The sequence below is a fragment of the Bombus flavifrons genome, chromosome 16, assembly GCF_040668555.2.
Source record: "Bombus flavifrons isolate JBK064 chromosome 16, iyBomFlav1_principal, whole genome shotgun sequence".
NCBI lineage: Eukaryota > Metazoa > Arthropoda > Insecta > Hymenoptera > Apidae > Bombus > Bombus flavifrons.
In genome coordinates this window covers 6945574-6960129 of record NC_138457.1, presented here as the reverse complement: position 1 = coordinate 6960129, position 14556 = coordinate 6945574, and the positions used below count along the sequence as shown (strand labels likewise).

General features: G+C 33.7%; 4 protein-coding genes across 9 annotated transcripts; 3 read left to right on the top strand and 1 right to left on the bottom strand.

The window, feature by feature from the left end:
- Positions 1–64: 64 nt before the first annotated feature.
- LOC138188498 (myotubularin-related protein 10-B) lies at positions 65–4179 on the top strand. Of its 2 annotated transcripts, none has more exons than XM_069130370.1 (10): positions 65–439; positions 860–1054; positions 1148–1303; positions 1391–1515; positions 1594–1746; positions 2023–2327; positions 2399–2545; positions 2607–2776; positions 2845–3015; positions 3329–4179. In XM_069130370.1, exons 1-10 carry the CDS (start codon positions 377–379, stop codon positions 3797–3799), a joined length of 1956 nt encoding a protein of 651 aa, XP_068986471.1. In that variant the 5' UTR covers positions 65–376; the 3' UTR covers positions 3800–4179. The 2 variants fall into 2 exon arrangements, with proteins under 2 accessions (XP_068986471.1, XP_068986470.1); XM_069130369.1 differs by having other exon boundaries at positions 66–439; positions 2604–2776.
- A 114-nt stretch (positions 4180–4293) lies between these two features.
- xit (ALG6/ALG8 family glucosyltransferase xit) lies at positions 4294–6496 on the top strand. Of its 3 annotated transcripts, none has more exons than XM_069130372.1 (7): positions 4294–4615; positions 4726–4998; positions 5080–5248; positions 5310–5516; positions 5573–5812; positions 5879–6024; positions 6091–6496. In XM_069130372.1, the coding sequence occupies exons 1-7, from the start codon at positions 4467–4469 to the stop codon at positions 6488–6490; spliced, it is 1584 nt and encodes a 527-aa protein (XP_068986473.1). In that variant the 5' UTR covers positions 4294–4466; the 3' UTR covers positions 6491–6496. The 3 variants fall into 3 exon arrangements, with proteins under 3 accessions (XP_068986473.1, XP_068986472.1, XP_068986475.1); XM_069130371.1 differs by having other exon boundaries at positions 5307–5516; XM_069130374.1 differs by having other exon boundaries at positions 4476–4615; positions 4737–4998; positions 5307–5516.
- Positions 6497–7779: 1283 nt separating this feature from the next.
- ND-39 (NADH:ubiquinone oxidoreductase subunit 39) lies at positions 7780–10030 on the top strand. Its single transcript, XM_069129970.1, has 7 exons — positions 7780–7997; positions 8199–8407; positions 8473–8766; positions 9055–9224; positions 9318–9443; positions 9513–9699; positions 9784–10030. Exons 1-7 carry the CDS (start codon positions 7952–7954, stop codon positions 9958–9960), a joined length of 1209 nt encoding a protein of 402 aa, XP_068986071.1. The 5' UTR covers positions 7780–7951; the 3' UTR covers positions 9961–10030.
- Positions 10031–10549: 519 nt separating this feature from the next.
- LOC138188313 (leucine-rich repeat-containing protein 15) lies at positions 10550–14550 on the bottom strand. 3 transcript variants are annotated; one of them, XM_069129966.1, is made up of 5 exons: positions 14114–14550; positions 13841–14044; positions 13618–13712; positions 13350–13460; positions 10550–12864 (listed from the first exon to the last, which is right to left on the bottom strand). In XM_069129966.1, the coding sequence occupies exons 2-5, from the start codon at positions 13941–13943 to the stop codon at positions 11800–11802; spliced, it is 1374 nt and encodes a 457-aa protein (XP_068986067.1). In that variant the 5' UTR covers positions 13944–14044; positions 14114–14550; the 3' UTR covers positions 10550–11799. The 3 variants fall into 3 exon arrangements, with proteins under 3 accessions (XP_068986067.1, XP_068986068.1, XP_068986069.1); XM_069129967.1 differs by having other exon boundaries at positions 13841–14006; positions 14417–14550; XM_069129968.1 differs by lacking the exon at positions 14114–14550 and having other exon boundaries at positions 13618–13709; positions 13840–14027.
- Positions 14551–14556: the final 6 nt, after the last annotated feature.

The following is a 14556-nucleotide window of genomic DNA, read 5'->3' as shown; positions in this document are numbered from 1 at the left end:
AAATTTGACAAGATAACGAATGTCCGTGTTACACGATGCAAAATTGTATGCACGGTAACAGTGACAAATACAGGCTGAAAGACTATAGCAATGAACGAACGCGAAAGCGACGGACGAAGAGGAAACCGTAGAAAGAATTATTCAGGATGGTTGAAACGGGAGATTCTATCATGATTTTGTTCCGGGTCAAGAAGTGAATTTCTTTGTATAAACGTAACAATGTCCCGCATTCAATTTACAATGATAATTCGCACGATCAGACGAGAATGGAATTAAGGGGAAACTAATAAAAAAGCAGGAATCGTGCACCGAGCGAATTTTTCATTTCTATGGTTTTAGTTCTCATCAATCGACAGCAATCGTTCAAACGTTTGCGATGGAAAGCAAAAGTTGCAATAATTTCATAAGTTATGTTGGACTGGAGGAACACGAGATGCAGGTAATTGTCAGATACAATTTTATGTAAACATTCAGACATAACCTCTATCTCGGATACTGGAAATCAGGGCTGGACATTATTAAAATAAGCTTTTATGCAAATAGCTATTGAAATATAATTTCTATTTTATTTATTATTTGTTTTGTTACATTATCTTAGATGATTTTATTCAAATAACAACATATTTGAAAAATAAATTATTTTACTACTTGTTATCTTATTTGTAGTAATTATTATTATTTTTATTTACTATTTTCATTTCAAAGAAACAGTGCCCAAGTCTGCTGAAAATATACAGGATGTTTTCTACTTTTCTAGGAGTATATTATATGAATTTTCTTAGTGTCTCAATATATATTAAAAAACGTATTTACTTAATTTTTTATTGAATTTAACGATGTTCTCATGAATTATGTGCAGCCACTAGGTTCTAGTCGACGTAATTCTGTATCCGAGAACAATATTAAGTTGTTACCAGGTGAAATCTTCATCACCAAAGCACAAAATGTCCTCATGTTCTCACCTGTTAGTGATTTAAATCAAGGAACATCTGGCATTCTATCTGTTACAAATTTCAAACTTACTTTTGTTACGACTGATGAGACAAATGGAGAAGTAAGTCAATTTTGGGAAGTTTACAAAGCCTAAATGTATCAACATAATTGCGGTTTTCTTGTTAAAAGTTGTTAAGACGTATTTTACTTGCAGGATGTGGCTCGTCAACAAAATCATCTTTATGGGTATATGGACACATGTTTAACAAACATAGAAGATATTTATGTAACTGTAGGAGATAAGAAAAGAAAACTGATACCCGGAAATATTGTACCATCTAAAGTAAAAGGGATATTTATTATTTGTAAAGTAATTGTTTTCCATACATTGTTATGAATGATGCATTATCTGTTACGCGTTTTTCATTTTAATCGAAAAATACGTTATGGGTTTTAGAATTTACGTACATGGTCCTTTTCTTTCAAATTTTCACCTATCGGAGATGGGAAGAATCTTCTGCAAGCATTATTACATCATGCTTTCCCTAGCAGACACCAGTTGTTATTTGGTTATGATTACCAGTTAGTTTTTCAGATAAATATTTTAAACTACAGTTTTGAAACTACAAAATGATTTATTCTTCTTTCATTTGATTTCAGAGAAGCTTATTATAGTAGTCTTGACAAAGCTGTTCGTTTGTTTCGGGATATTTCGGATTGGCATAACGAATTGGAACGCACCATACACAATGAAAAACTCAGAAAATTTTGGAGACTATCTACCGTTAATATAGACTTCAAGCTTTGTCGTAGGTAAATATAATTGATCATTAACAGATTGCGGAGTTTTATGCATTTATACGAAATATGAAAGTGCAAAAACGCATAAAATGCTCATAATATGACAAAATAAAAAAAATATCCGAAGTATAGTGCCTTTTATAATACTTGGTAGGTAAAACAATTTTCTGCCGAGATTCTACTGTTTTCATTATATTCTCAAAAATATTTGCATAAAAATCCGTAGTCTAATTATTAAATATTCTATCGTGCGTTGAACAATTCACAGTAATGTAAACTTTATTATAGCTTGTCTCGATATATAATTATACCGGCATCGATTACCGATGGTCAGCTAATAGATGCAGCTAAGCGCTTTCAAGGTAACCGTCCACCAATTTGGTCTTGGTCGAATGCGCGTGGTGCAGCATTAGTAAAAATGTCCGAACTTTCGCCGTTAGTTACCAATAGAATACAAGAAAACATTATGTTCGAGAACGTTCGTAAAAGTCATCCGCAAAAAATGCCACCAATCGTTTTAGAGCTAAATAAAGGTATTAGCGTGAAGTTAATAGCATTAGCTTTTTCAAAATTTGTCAGCCTGTGCTCTCCAGGTAAATTCAATTTATTTATTGAAACCGTGAATTCTACAATAAGTATTGTAATTATTTATTATCTATTTCAGAAAACATTAGGCAGTTTTGGTTACAGGATAATAATTTTTATTCGTTAGTAGAGAACACAAAATGGTTAAAGCATGTATCATACTGTTTACAAAAAGCTGTTGAAGCCTGTGAACACCTTCATTTAGGATTCTCTGTTATTTTACAAGGTAACAATACAATATAATTCTTTTTTTTATCTTTATTTCAATAAGATTAATTTTTTAGAAGGTGCTGGCACAGACCTTTGTTGTATTGTATCGAGCTTAGTTCAATTGTTACTTGATCCTTATTTTCGAACCATAAATGGGTTCCAGTCTCTTTTGCAAAAAGAATGGGTTGCAGGTGGACATCCATTCTGTGATAGATTAGGTCATATTTCTAAGAGGACTTCAGAGAAGGTAAATTAATATGATTTTAATTGTCTATAAATCAAAAAATTTTATTCTTCTCTTTCTTTCCTCAATAGTCTCCGTTGCTCCTTTTATACCTTGACTGTGTCTGGCAATTGAGTCAACAATTTCCCGCGGAATTCGAGTTCACGGAAACGTACCTGACAACTTTGTGGGATGCTGCCCATGTTTCCATTTTCGATACGTTCATTTTTAACTGCGAGAAAGACCGAGTTGCGGCAGCTACGGTAATTTATTTAAAATCTTTTATCATTCAATATACTATCTTAGTATTTAATATAGTATTTAGTATACACTTTGTTCAGGGAGTTGAGTTAGGAAACATAAATAAATGTGATCAAAACCAACAATTAATCAAGGAAACAACAAACTTCATAATTTACTAATGACTACCAACATAGTAAACTAGGTTTATTTAGATGTCTTCAACTCATTGGACAGAGTATAGAAATATTAATCTTATATTTAATATCTAACATTTTCAAGGAGTGTAAGCGTATAAGTAACTTCTTATTAATCTTAAAAATAAATGTCTTTTAGGATCCAGAGAAACCTCTTGTTCTAAGAAGTGTGTGGGATTGGAGAGAGCAATTCAGCGACCAAGATATTTTATTATTTGATAATCCCCTTTACAATCCCCCCGAGACAGACTCCAAGGAGAAATGTGTGATAAAACCCCTGTACAATGTTGCGAATCTAGAACTTTGGACTCAGTGTTACTTTCGATGGATACCAACACTGGAGATTCATAATGGTGGTCGGAATCATATTGAGCTTTATGCTAGGCTACTACGGAATGATGTGAATCAGTTGAAGATGAACATAAATGGTAATTGCGGATCGCCTACTGGTAAATCAAACAGCTACTCCGTTCAGATGAATATCGATAGCTTCTATCCGTTTTCAAATAAGAAATCTGGGAATATAGTGAGCACCCCAATCATGAACAGCTCCATTCTTGCTACGAAAAGCCTGTTAGAAGCGCAGTCCTTGATCACTGCGACCGACTGATGTACATATCTCGCTAACGTTTGTTTTCTTAATTTGTTAAAAGGAACAGATAATGTCTTTTGTAGTTACGTGAGAATCGCCATGAGTATTAGGGAAAATTCTCTTAATCCTTTCAGTGCCAGATTTTCGTAGTGTTTACAAGCAAGTTATGACCGAAAAAAATAATTTGCTTATTTATTTATATCATAAATTTCATTTGTATTTATGTTATAGATATGTTCGGAATTTTGCGAAAAAATAACTTACATGGCAATCTAATGTGTTTATTTTGTAAATTGTTACCGATCCATTTGGTTCAGTTCTTCCTAATTTGGTACTTAAAGGATTAAACATCGTGAAATTGCATTTTCAATATTACGAAGATTTCTCTTTTCTACATTGTAAGTTGCATTGTAAAATAGCAAAATTATGGAAAATTGATATTTAATAATACTGATGTTATAAATTAAATAACAATGGAACTATTTTTTGTAGAAAAAATTATCTATGGTCTAATGAATTCTTTCTATCCCTATTATTAAATCCCCTTTTTTTACTTATATTTCATTTCTATTTATGTAAAAAAATTACTATATAAGATGAACATTAAATCAACAATGGTTGGCAGCACTGAGTAACCGCTAAATTTGTCGAAGTTGTAGAAAAATGCCACGTAAAGCCCTTTTTAATGATGGATATTTCGAGTAACAAAGATGTTTTTGCACCGAAAAAGGTGCAAAAAATGAATTCAACGTTGGAGGAATGGGACGCAAACAAAATTGTTTTTCGTGTATTACTACTCGTCTCGTGCCTCAAAGTACTTCTAATGCCTACATAGTATGTTTTTTTAGTGTTTAAATAAATTGTATACCTCTTTGATCACTTTTTGTTATCTGTATACACTTTGATCACATAATGTAACCATATATGCATCATTTGATTTTTAGTCATTCCACAGATTTTGAAGTTCACCGCAACTGGCTTGCCATAACACATAGTTTGCCACTCAAAGAATGGTACATGAATGCCACTTCACAATGGACCTTGGATTATCCACCATTGTTTGCATGGTTTGAATACTTTCTCAGTCATATAGCACGACTCATAGATCATAATATGCTCAAGGTTGAAAATCTAAATTACGCATCCTCCAATACTATCCTTTTCCAAAGAGGCACTGTTATATTTTTAGATTTAGTATATGCTTATGGAGTTAAAGAGTAAGTTCTTAATGCATTATTATCATTCTTCATTCAAAAAGTAATATTTAAAATATATTCTATACTTTAAATTCCCTCTAGAGTTGGCAAAGTATTTTGTACAACCTTTGATGAATATGTGATCTTCATAGTTTTTTCTTTATGTAATATGGGATTACTCCTAGTGGATCATGTACATTTTCAATACAATGGATTCTTACTTGGTATTCTTCTACTTGCTATTGCAAATGTTTCTAAAATAAATAAACAGGTAAATATATAAGGAAACATTTTGTTTCTACATAAAGGCTAAGCAGTTTACTTTTTAGAAGGCTATCTTATTTGGAACACTGTGGTTTGCTTTGCTATTAAATCTAAAACATATTTATTTGTACGTGGCACCAGCATTTCTAGTCTGGCTACTGAGATCATATTGCATGAATGGAGGTTCATTCTTTAGACGTTTGTATATGCTTGGAAGCATAGTTATTATTACTTTAATAATTTCTTTTGGCCCATTTGCCTCACAGTTACCTCAGGTAAATAATAATGTTAAATCATATTCTTTCTCCTTAAGTAATTATGATTATTTTAGATAATTTCAAGACTCTTCCCATTCAAAAGGGGTTTAGTACATGCATACTGGGCAGCAAATGCTTGGGCATTGTATATAGGTATAGATAAAATAGCATCTTTAATTTTAAAGCAATTAGGATGGTTAAAAGTTACAAGATCAGCAGTCATGACTGGTGGTTTAGTGCAAGAACAATCATTTTTAGTTTTACCAACTCCTACGCCAATTGTAACATTTCTATTAACTATTTTCACTATGATGGTGAGTAATAAGCTTTTCAATTGTTGATAATATTATTAATAAATAAAAGTATTGCATATATTACAGCCTGCATTATACTGCTTATTATGTAAAAAAGAGTATATGAATCCAAAGCAGTTTGTACGATGTTTAGTTCTCTGTGTTTTGTGTTCTTTCATGTTTGGTTGGCATGTACATGAGAAAGCTATTTTAACTGCTATTATACCACTGTGGTAAGTAAATGAAAAAGGAAATGGAATTAATTAAACATAATCAATTAATTCTTATGTATATTTTAGTGTACTAGCAGCAACTGATAAGAATGATGCTAGAATTTATCTAATTTTAAGCAGTGCAGGCCACACTGCCCTTTTACCCTTACTTTATCCAAGTAATTTAACTCCATTAAAGATTTTGGTACTTTTGGTATTTATGAGTGCAGGTTTTCTAGCTTTCTCTCGGAAGTTCAATGTAAACTTTCTTTACTTTTACGAATATATATATGTGATTAATTTGCCGGTATTAACAGTGTATGAAACCATTATACACAAATTAATATTCGGTGAAAAATTACCGTTTTTGCCTCTAGCTCTTACTTCTTTATATTGCGCCATAGGAGTAACTTATTCTTGGGTGGTTTATTACTATATGTTTTTGCGATATAGTAAAATTAATAATCATAAAGATAAAATACAATAAAATTGAGTATGAAGTTTTTACTTGTTATATACCTCTCATTTTATACTCTTTGTTTATATCCTTCTTTATTACATTTATTAGATTCATTGCATTACATTTACTATACGCATTATATTCACGTTACATATGCCTTAGTTATAAATTTCAGTTATACACGTGTATGAAATATATAATACCAGCTTGTACATATTCCCTTTAAGAATATTGGTTTATTTAATAAATTTAGAGAAATACACAATAATTCACATTAAATATAATTTTCAATATAATATATAATCTGTGATATGTAATAATATATATACGAAATACATCGCATTGGGAAAAAATATTATTTACTTCGCGCTAAATTGTGTAAGATGACATTGTAACTTATATTGATACTAATAATACTGAGTTACTAATCAAATATTACATATGAACAGTATAATATAAAAATTTATTTCAATTATGCTGCGCTCAAAATTATTAGTGACTGATCGAAGAAACTTCTGTAATTTAGTTTCGTTTCTTTAGTTTTCCTTGCATGCTCTAATTCATCCTCCGCATTTACTTAATATTACATAATATTAATAGGAAAAAATCAAATTACATTAACAGGACAGGACTCTATTTTGAATTTTGCATTTATGCCAAATGAAACACAAATTAATTTTTTTTAGACAAAGATGAGCAAGGAGATAGCGGAAGAGCATGAAAGGAATTCAACCAACATTCATGTGATCATGTAAAAAATACGCTCTACGAATTACAGCCCCCCAGTGGTCAAATGCCCGAAATATACACACATTTTCTTGGGTGCTTTTAGTGAGAGAAACATACGTATATTTGGCGAAAGAAGTGTGAGCCCGAACAAGGCTGTACGGAATGCACCAAAAATAGACGCTTAAGTTCGATGCAGATGAGCCGACTTTTGTCCGCTCGATATCGTTGCAATCATATTATGTCTGTTTTTGTTGTTTTCAACTGGGAGAATAAGGAAAGGCATATGATCGTAGCGATATCATACGGAAAAAGATCACTCGTTTGCATCGGATCTGAAACGGGTGGGAAACGAGTAGCGAAACGCTGCGCCTAGCATTTATGAGATTTTGATCGTCATTTTTGAATAAATTTTAATTCCATTGATCGAGGATACAAATGCACAAATTTTGGCAATTACACAACAAGTGATGTCATATTCCAGGAATTTCCCAAAATTGAAATTTCGACAGAATTCTGCTTTGACCCTTATCTTTCGCTGATCCCCAGTGCGAAAGCACATTTCCCCTCCAGCTATGCATATGTACATATTGCTCACCAAGAGCACCGGTTCGATTGTTTGCCGCTATAGGTCCTTCCTATTAGATAGCATTTTTGAGCTGACGTTATTAATATTGCATTGGCGATCTCTCTACTGCTTCCTGTTAACATAGGAAGCGTAACGTTCGTTTACGAATCTATGTACATCACTATTCGCGACAAATGATAAATATGGCGGCTTGGATTCCCAAAGTCGTACGGGTGACAAGTAAGTTTGTTAATTTCACATGTTTATCATTTTATTTCGATGACAATTCAATAATGATAACATGCTAGCAATTTGAACAAAATCATTGTTTCAGAATCTACATACATTGTAAATGCATCATTAACTTATATTATACTTATGTAATAATACATAATTATATTATATTTATGTTGCAATAATGATTTAACTTGTGACATGTAGAGAATCAAAATGTGGGCCCTGTCACTTATGCAGTACAGAGCTACAATTATTCTTCACAACCAAGGGTTATTAAAAATCCTACTACAGCCAATTTGAAAAGGGGTACTGGCGGTCGTAGCTCTTTCAATGGTATAGTTTGTACAATATTTGGATGTGGTGGTTTTGTTGGAAATTCCTTAAGTATTAGGCTAGGGAAAATTGGAACTCAGGCAAGTGAATAAAAAAAATCTTCTAATTAAAAAATTCATATTTTATGTTAAATGCTTTTTTACAGCTCATTCTTCCACATAGATGTGATCCATATCACGTAAGAGAGTTGAAAGTAGGTGCAGATCTTGGACAAATCTACTATCATCCATTTGATCTCAAAGATGAGGAATCAATAATCAGGACTATAAAATATTCCAATGTTGTTATTAATTTGATTGGTCAAACTTATGAGACGTCAAATTTCAGTTTTGATGATGTGCATGTAGAAGGAGCAAGAACATTGGCTAGACTTGCCAAGAAATGCAATGTGGAGCGTTTCATTCACATGTCATGCTTAAATGCGGAAGAGAAACCTACAGTAGGCCAATTGAATTAAACTATATAGTTGGTAGATAAGATGTAACAAAGTTATAAATTAAAGCATGATACTGTGATATTCAGGATTATATGCAATTTTTAAAATTATTTTAGATTAAAGCTTTTAGTTCTTATCTTCTCAATACTATTAACTTATTCTGTAGAAGGCTTGGATATATATATCAATTTAATTTTGATATGTGATTTTCTAACTTTGTATCATTACTTTTATCAATTATATTTAAAATAATGATTTTTAATGATATCAGATTTTATTCTCTTCTTTAAGCCAAGGATAATACAAGATGGTTCGAAGATGTTAAAATCAAAATGGAAAGGTGAAGTTGCAGTGAGAGAAGAATTCCCAGAAGCTACTATAGTTCGGCCATCAGTTATATATGGACCCATGGATAGATTTATTAGTCATTATATGAGTACAGATAGAACGACCTTCGAATAGTATGTTCAATTATAATTGTTTATGACCTACATATATGTATAATAACATGAACCATAATATTATAATAACATAAAATCCGTCTTTTACAATAGCATACCATTGTGGCACAAAGGAGAAGATACTGAAAAGCAACCAGTGTACATTCACGATGTAATTTCAGGCCTTGTGGCGATAATAAGGAATCCTGATACTGCTGGTAAAACTTACCAATTTGTTGGGTATGTAATATACATAATATTGCTAATAAAGCTTATATGTATAAAAATATAAAATATACTTTGTTTCAGTTCACAAAGGTACAAATTAAACAATCTAATTAATATGATGTTTGATATCAAAATGAAATACGTCGGAAACAACATGGTGATAGGAGATATGAAGATTAACCCATACTTTTGGTTGAAAACTACATTTGCAGAATTGATCGCTCCAGTACATCGTACTATAGATTTATCGTGGGAAATATTGGAATTTGTAAGTATTTAAAACTTGTAATTAATTTAAATTATCGATAAGTGTATCCATTAAAACTAAGTAGAATATTTGTTAATTTCTTAGCATCATGCCGATGATAAGATAGACCCAAATTTACCAACTTTGGAAGATTTAGGAATAACGCCGACTGATTTTAAAAAAGTAATAGCATGGGAAGTTGAACCATATGTATCCAACAGACTTGAGGTTGAAGAATTACAGCTAGGTGTCCCTCCTGATGTGAAGTCTGTACCAAAATAAAGTGTTCACATTTAGAGCTTATAGAAAAAAGCGAGTGTTCTGATTTAAATAAAGAACTAATATAAAATTATATTGTTATAATTGTTATAATTTTCTGTATAGTATTTGAATTCTGGTTATTACTTTTGCGTAAAAATATTTCTTTTGTACACACTGTATAGAAATTATATGTCACTACTGTCAGTCTATGCAATAAGAATTGCTGCAAATCTTTCTTTAATCATTTATTAAATGACAGATCTCTCTAACTACAATAAAAGGTTACAGATTATTTTTTATTTATTATATTATATTATTTTATATTATTATTTTTTGTTATACGTCATGTGGTTGATGTTGGTAAAAAATATAAGCTAGTTTGGTCCTCGGTTACTATGCTGACCGAAGGCCACGCAGACTTTACATTACAAATGACAAGAGAAAAAACGTTTCTCTCTTTTCGTTTTTTTCGTAGTTAAAAGCACGGTTTTAGACTTTTAGTTTAAACTTCGGTGAAACAATGAAATATTTGTAAATAGCCCTTATTCTTGTACGTATTAAAATAATACAAATTTATAATCAGTAAAAGGAAATAATTTAGGCCGCGAAATATATCTTATTTTTTATTAAAAATAAATAAAAATCTGAAGATAAACTATCCTGAAGAACTTCATATTACTCTTTTCAAATATACATAACAAAATCGAATTTTTTATTAGAGCGGTTTCTTTACCTAAGGAAGACTACGCACATGTAGAATTCACATGATTGGTTAACTCTCAGAGAATCGAGATATTTTCAACTAATTTCCCAAATTCAATAATAATAAATGTGGTATTCAATAAATGATAAAAAATACTGGCAAATGTAAAATATTTTGAGAATTCCACTGAGAGTTAACTTTTTCTAAGACAAAACACGAGTAGCGCTATTTATTTTCCTTGGGTTACGGAAAAACTTGACTCTTTCACCAAAGGTTTCTTACATAAGTTCACCTTATTATATCCTTACTCCCTATGTACTTTCATTATCATCGACGTAAATTATGTATTCAATTCTGGTTGTTAACTCTTTGCTTCATACATTCAAAGGTACATTAAAAAGTCGTGGCAGTACATATTATCCATATTAAGGCATTCAATCAAATTTCTTGAATAATTAACACATTCGAGGCGGACGCATCTTGTGCGTCTTGATACCAGTCTCGAGAAGATGCTAGCAAAATAATTTTCTACAAAAATCAGATGGTAGGAAAATTGTGTAAGAATTGAAATAGATATTGGTTTAAATTCTGAGATAAAAAGGAATTTAGTAGGAACTTCAAAAGCTGGTCCTGCTAGTTCTTGGAAATTTTCTTTTAATAAGATTTTGGCCTCGAATGGGTTAAAAATAATTGAAAGAAAGCTCATATAAAACAAAGGGTTAACATAATATGATGTGATAAATGTGAACAAGTCACTTACTCGGAATCACCTTTAGTTTACGGAATAAATCCAAATGGATGCAGTTTCGCCTGCCCAGTTACATGGGCCAGTTAAAGCTCATAGTCGCATGCTTAAGATTGTACGAGTTATAATAATCGAACGATAGAAAAAGTTTCTTGATAGTGACTTCATGAAATGAAGCCGCAATGATATTTAAACCTCTATCGGATCTGAAACTGGTGTAGATCTATCTCGATGTTTTATGTGAAATAAGATCAAAAAAATGTATCAGTTTGTAGGTTATCTGTATTATATGAAACGATCTATTATGTGTATAAATACATAAATATTTAAATGAGAAAGAATTATAGGAAAAGTTTGGTATACGTTACTTTCGAAAATTCTCTTGTCTAACCCTTATGAAGCAGACCTGGGTTCACTGGAATAAATTCATGGGGAACAGAAGAATGAGGAACAGAGTGGTTGGCAGCGTGAAGATCCCAACGACGCCGGAGCCCAAGTTGTCCTGCACAACGTTGTCGTAGCATCTGGCGACTAGTCCGAAGTCTACTAGGTCCATGTGTTTCCCGTTGTACTCGATTGGCGAGATACAATAATTTCTCTTCTGAAATTCGCTAACAGTGCCATTGACAAAATCGCTGTCCAATACATTGTGAGCCTGACAGTCGCAGGGAAAGTGGTTATCAATGGCGCTGATAGAATTCACTTCCAGGTTGATGTCTTTGACATGTCGAGGCGCCTCCAATACGTGATTCCCATGGAATCTTAACATATCTATATTGTTCTCGTATCGTAGAAACAATTTCTCGATCAGATCGATCTTGTTATTTACGATATTCAGTCGATCAACGTGGGTGAGCCCAGTGAAGGCATCCTTCTCGACGATGCCCAAATCGCTTTCCTGAATGTTCAACGATTGTACATAGGACAAGCCACGGAATGTGTAAGATTGAAGGGAAGACAGGTCCATGTAGGTCAACTTTAGGAGACCAATATACTGGAGGCCATCGAATGCGTCCGGCTCGATGGTTCTTATTCCTGATGGGAATATCAGGCGAACCACGTTCGTCAAGCCTGAAAACGCGTGGCTTTGAATTCTGAGCAACGGGTTATTGCTCAATAGAATTAAACGGACATTGGAGGTCCCGGCGAATGAGTAGCCTTCGATGTATCGTATCTTGTTGTTCGCCAATAATAATAATGATACGTTTTGTAGAGCGGCGAAAGAGAATTTCTCGATGAATGGTAGAGGTGTATGTTGAATGGAGAGTTCACGTAACTTGCTCAAACCTCGAAATGCGAATGGACGTATGGTTGAAATGTTGTTACCATCCATCGTCAGCTTTCGCAGCACTCTCAAGCCGGCGAATGCGTCGCCTTTTATTACCGGGAAGTTGTTCTTTGTCAGGGAGAGCTCCTCCACTGTTTGTGGCAGCTGCTGGGTAGGAATGTCTTTTAACCCACCTGTATTGCAGAGAACCTGTAAAATTTGTTGGTCCGTTATTTTTTGAAAAAGAAAAGAGAATTTTTTTTTTTGATACTTTGAAAAGAAGATTCTCATTTTTAGAAAAGCCGTTTATGTTTTTCTTTTTGGTAGTAAATTATGTTATGATGCTGCATTTGATTTCTTGGTGGCTAATTAATTTGCTGGAATCTTGCTTTCCTCTTGGAATCCCTACGTGCACGACTATGTTCAGCTAGGCTTTGCCTTCTAATCCTCAAAGACCATTGTGACCGCACATGGAGTAGTGTAGCATGCGATTGGCTGGTACTCTATGTAACGCATATCTCTTTCGGAAGCCTAATTAATTGCGGATAAACACGGAAAACTAATTCCTATTAAGCTCTTAATCCATGTCAAATTAAACTTCAATTCCTTTACCTTGTTATGTTACGAATTTTTAGTATTTTAGGAAAGATCCAATGAAATTGCTGTTTCCTGTTTTATAAGCATCCTATAATTACCTGCTTCGGAGATAGGCAAATGCATTCTGCAGGGCAGTCCCAATTTTTCGCGGTACTGGTTTCCTGTTCTAAGGTAAGCGTCGCTGTCCACAGCAGGTAATAAATGCAGATCTACAAAAGCCATGAAAGAAAGTACAAACAGGGGTACATGAGAGATACCTAGATGAAATGGAGTGAGAGAATTCTTTTTCGAACATGCGAGTGTTCGCGTATCACGGACAGGAAGCGTGGATACGATCCACACACGCGAAACTTGTCTCATTTGTACCTGCGCTCTGCAATACATCAATTCCAGAGTTTTTAGGGCGCATGCCTCAGCATCCAGGAAAACGTCGCGAGCAGCTGCCAATATTCCAACGTGTCCTGAAAAACACCAAGTCCCAGAAAAAAAATATCTCAACACACACACATCCCGGAATTACGATTCGTCACTGGTTTATTATTTCAATCATCGCGTTGATGAATGAGAGACGCGAGATCAAAGAGCTTACCGTAAACAGGAAGGACAAGAGAGCAGGTTGACTCGGATGGAGGTCCTACGATTAACCGGGAGGACGAAACGGGCCGGGGAAATTTCGCAATCCGTGGCCGCATTCACCGCCTGGGCTCGAGGCTTTATTTCTCCTTAGCCACCTACCCCCACCCCCGGTGAACGATCTGCGCAAGCCCATAATTATTCTCTTGGTGCGCGTAGCCTGGAATGAGACTTATTAAACGTACAGAACACTGTGGAGCGCGGGATGACCAGAACCAAGCGTACTGACCTAGGATAATCCGGCACAGTATGTGGCTTTTGATCATCTTAGCGACTGGTCCAGGATGTCGATGTAGTCATGTAATTCCGTTTCTTTCTACTCACCCTACCTCTTTGTGCCCCCTTTTCGTCTTTTTTTAATTAGTCTTATCCTTTTCTGATTTTTTGCTTTTCTTTAGTTCCCCTCACCTTTCCTTGGCTCTTGACACTTTTTACCATTCATTTCTACTCTTTTTGGTATCTTGAGCCATTTTAACCCTTCCTCAGTATCTCTACCCTTTCCTGATTCTACTTATCTCTACCTAGCTCTCACCGGCTCTCCTTCTCCTATTTTGTTTCGCCTCTTCTTGTCCTTTTCTAGCGTCCTAAAGTTTTTGCTCCTTTCTTGAGTCTCTCTTACTTTTCTGTTTGTCCTTAACTTTCCTCATCTCTTCCTGATTCTTTCTACAGTGG

What these genes read in the sequence shown, in the direction of transcription:
- LOC138188498 (XM_069130369.1), top strand. Translation starts at nt 377, where the DNA reads ATGGAAAGCAAAAGTTGCAATAATTTCATAAGTTATGTTGGACTGGAG. An exon ending in TGGAGGAACACGAGATGCAG is followed by an intron (nt 440 to 859) that starts GTAATTGTCAGA and finishes AATTATGTGCAG; the next exon opens with CCACTAGGTTCTAGTCGACG. An exon ending in CTGATGAGACAAATGGAGAA is followed by an intron (nt 1,055 to 1,147) that starts GTAAGTCAATTT and finishes TTTTACTTGCAG; the next exon opens with GATGTGGCTCGTCAACAAAA.
- xit (XM_069130371.1), top strand. Translation starts at nt 4,467, where the DNA reads ATGATGGATATTTCGAGTAACAAAGATGTTTTTGCACCGAAAAAGGTG. An exon ending in TAACTATTTTCACTATGATG is followed by an intron (nt 5,813 to 5,878) that starts GTGAGTAATAAG and finishes CATATATTACAG; the next exon opens with CCTGCATTATACTGCTTATT. An exon ending in ACTGCTATTATACCACTGTG is followed by an intron (nt 6,025 to 6,090) that starts GTAAGTAAATGA and finishes TGTATATTTTAG; the next exon opens with TGTACTAGCAGCAACTGATA.
- ND-39 (XM_069129970.1), top strand. Translation starts at nt 7,952, where the DNA reads ATGATAAATATGGCGGCTTGGATTCCCAAAGTCGTACGGGTGACAA. An exon ending in AAAACTTACCAATTTGTTGG is followed by an intron (nt 9,444 to 9,512) that starts GTATGTAATATA and finishes ACTTTGTTTCAG; the next exon opens with TTCACAAAGGTACAAATTAA. An exon ending in CGTGGGAAATATTGGAATTT is followed by an intron (nt 9,700 to 9,783) that starts GTAAGTATTTAA and finishes TTAATTTCTTAG; the next exon opens with CATCATGCCGATGATAAGAT.
- LOC138188313 (XM_069129966.1), bottom strand. Translation starts at nt 13,943, where the DNA reads ATGCGGCCACGGATTGCGAAATTTCCCCGGCCCGTTTCGTCCTCCCGG. An exon ending in TCTTGTCCTTCCTGTTTACG is followed by an intron (nt 13,713 to 13,840) that starts GTAAGCTCTTTG and finishes GGTGTTTTTCAG; the next exon opens with GACACGTTGGAATATTGGCA. An exon ending in TTTGCCTATCTCCGAAGCAG is followed by an intron (nt 12,865 to 13,349) that starts GTAATTATAGGA and finishes CAAATTTTACAG; the next exon opens with GTTCTCTGCAATACAGGTGG.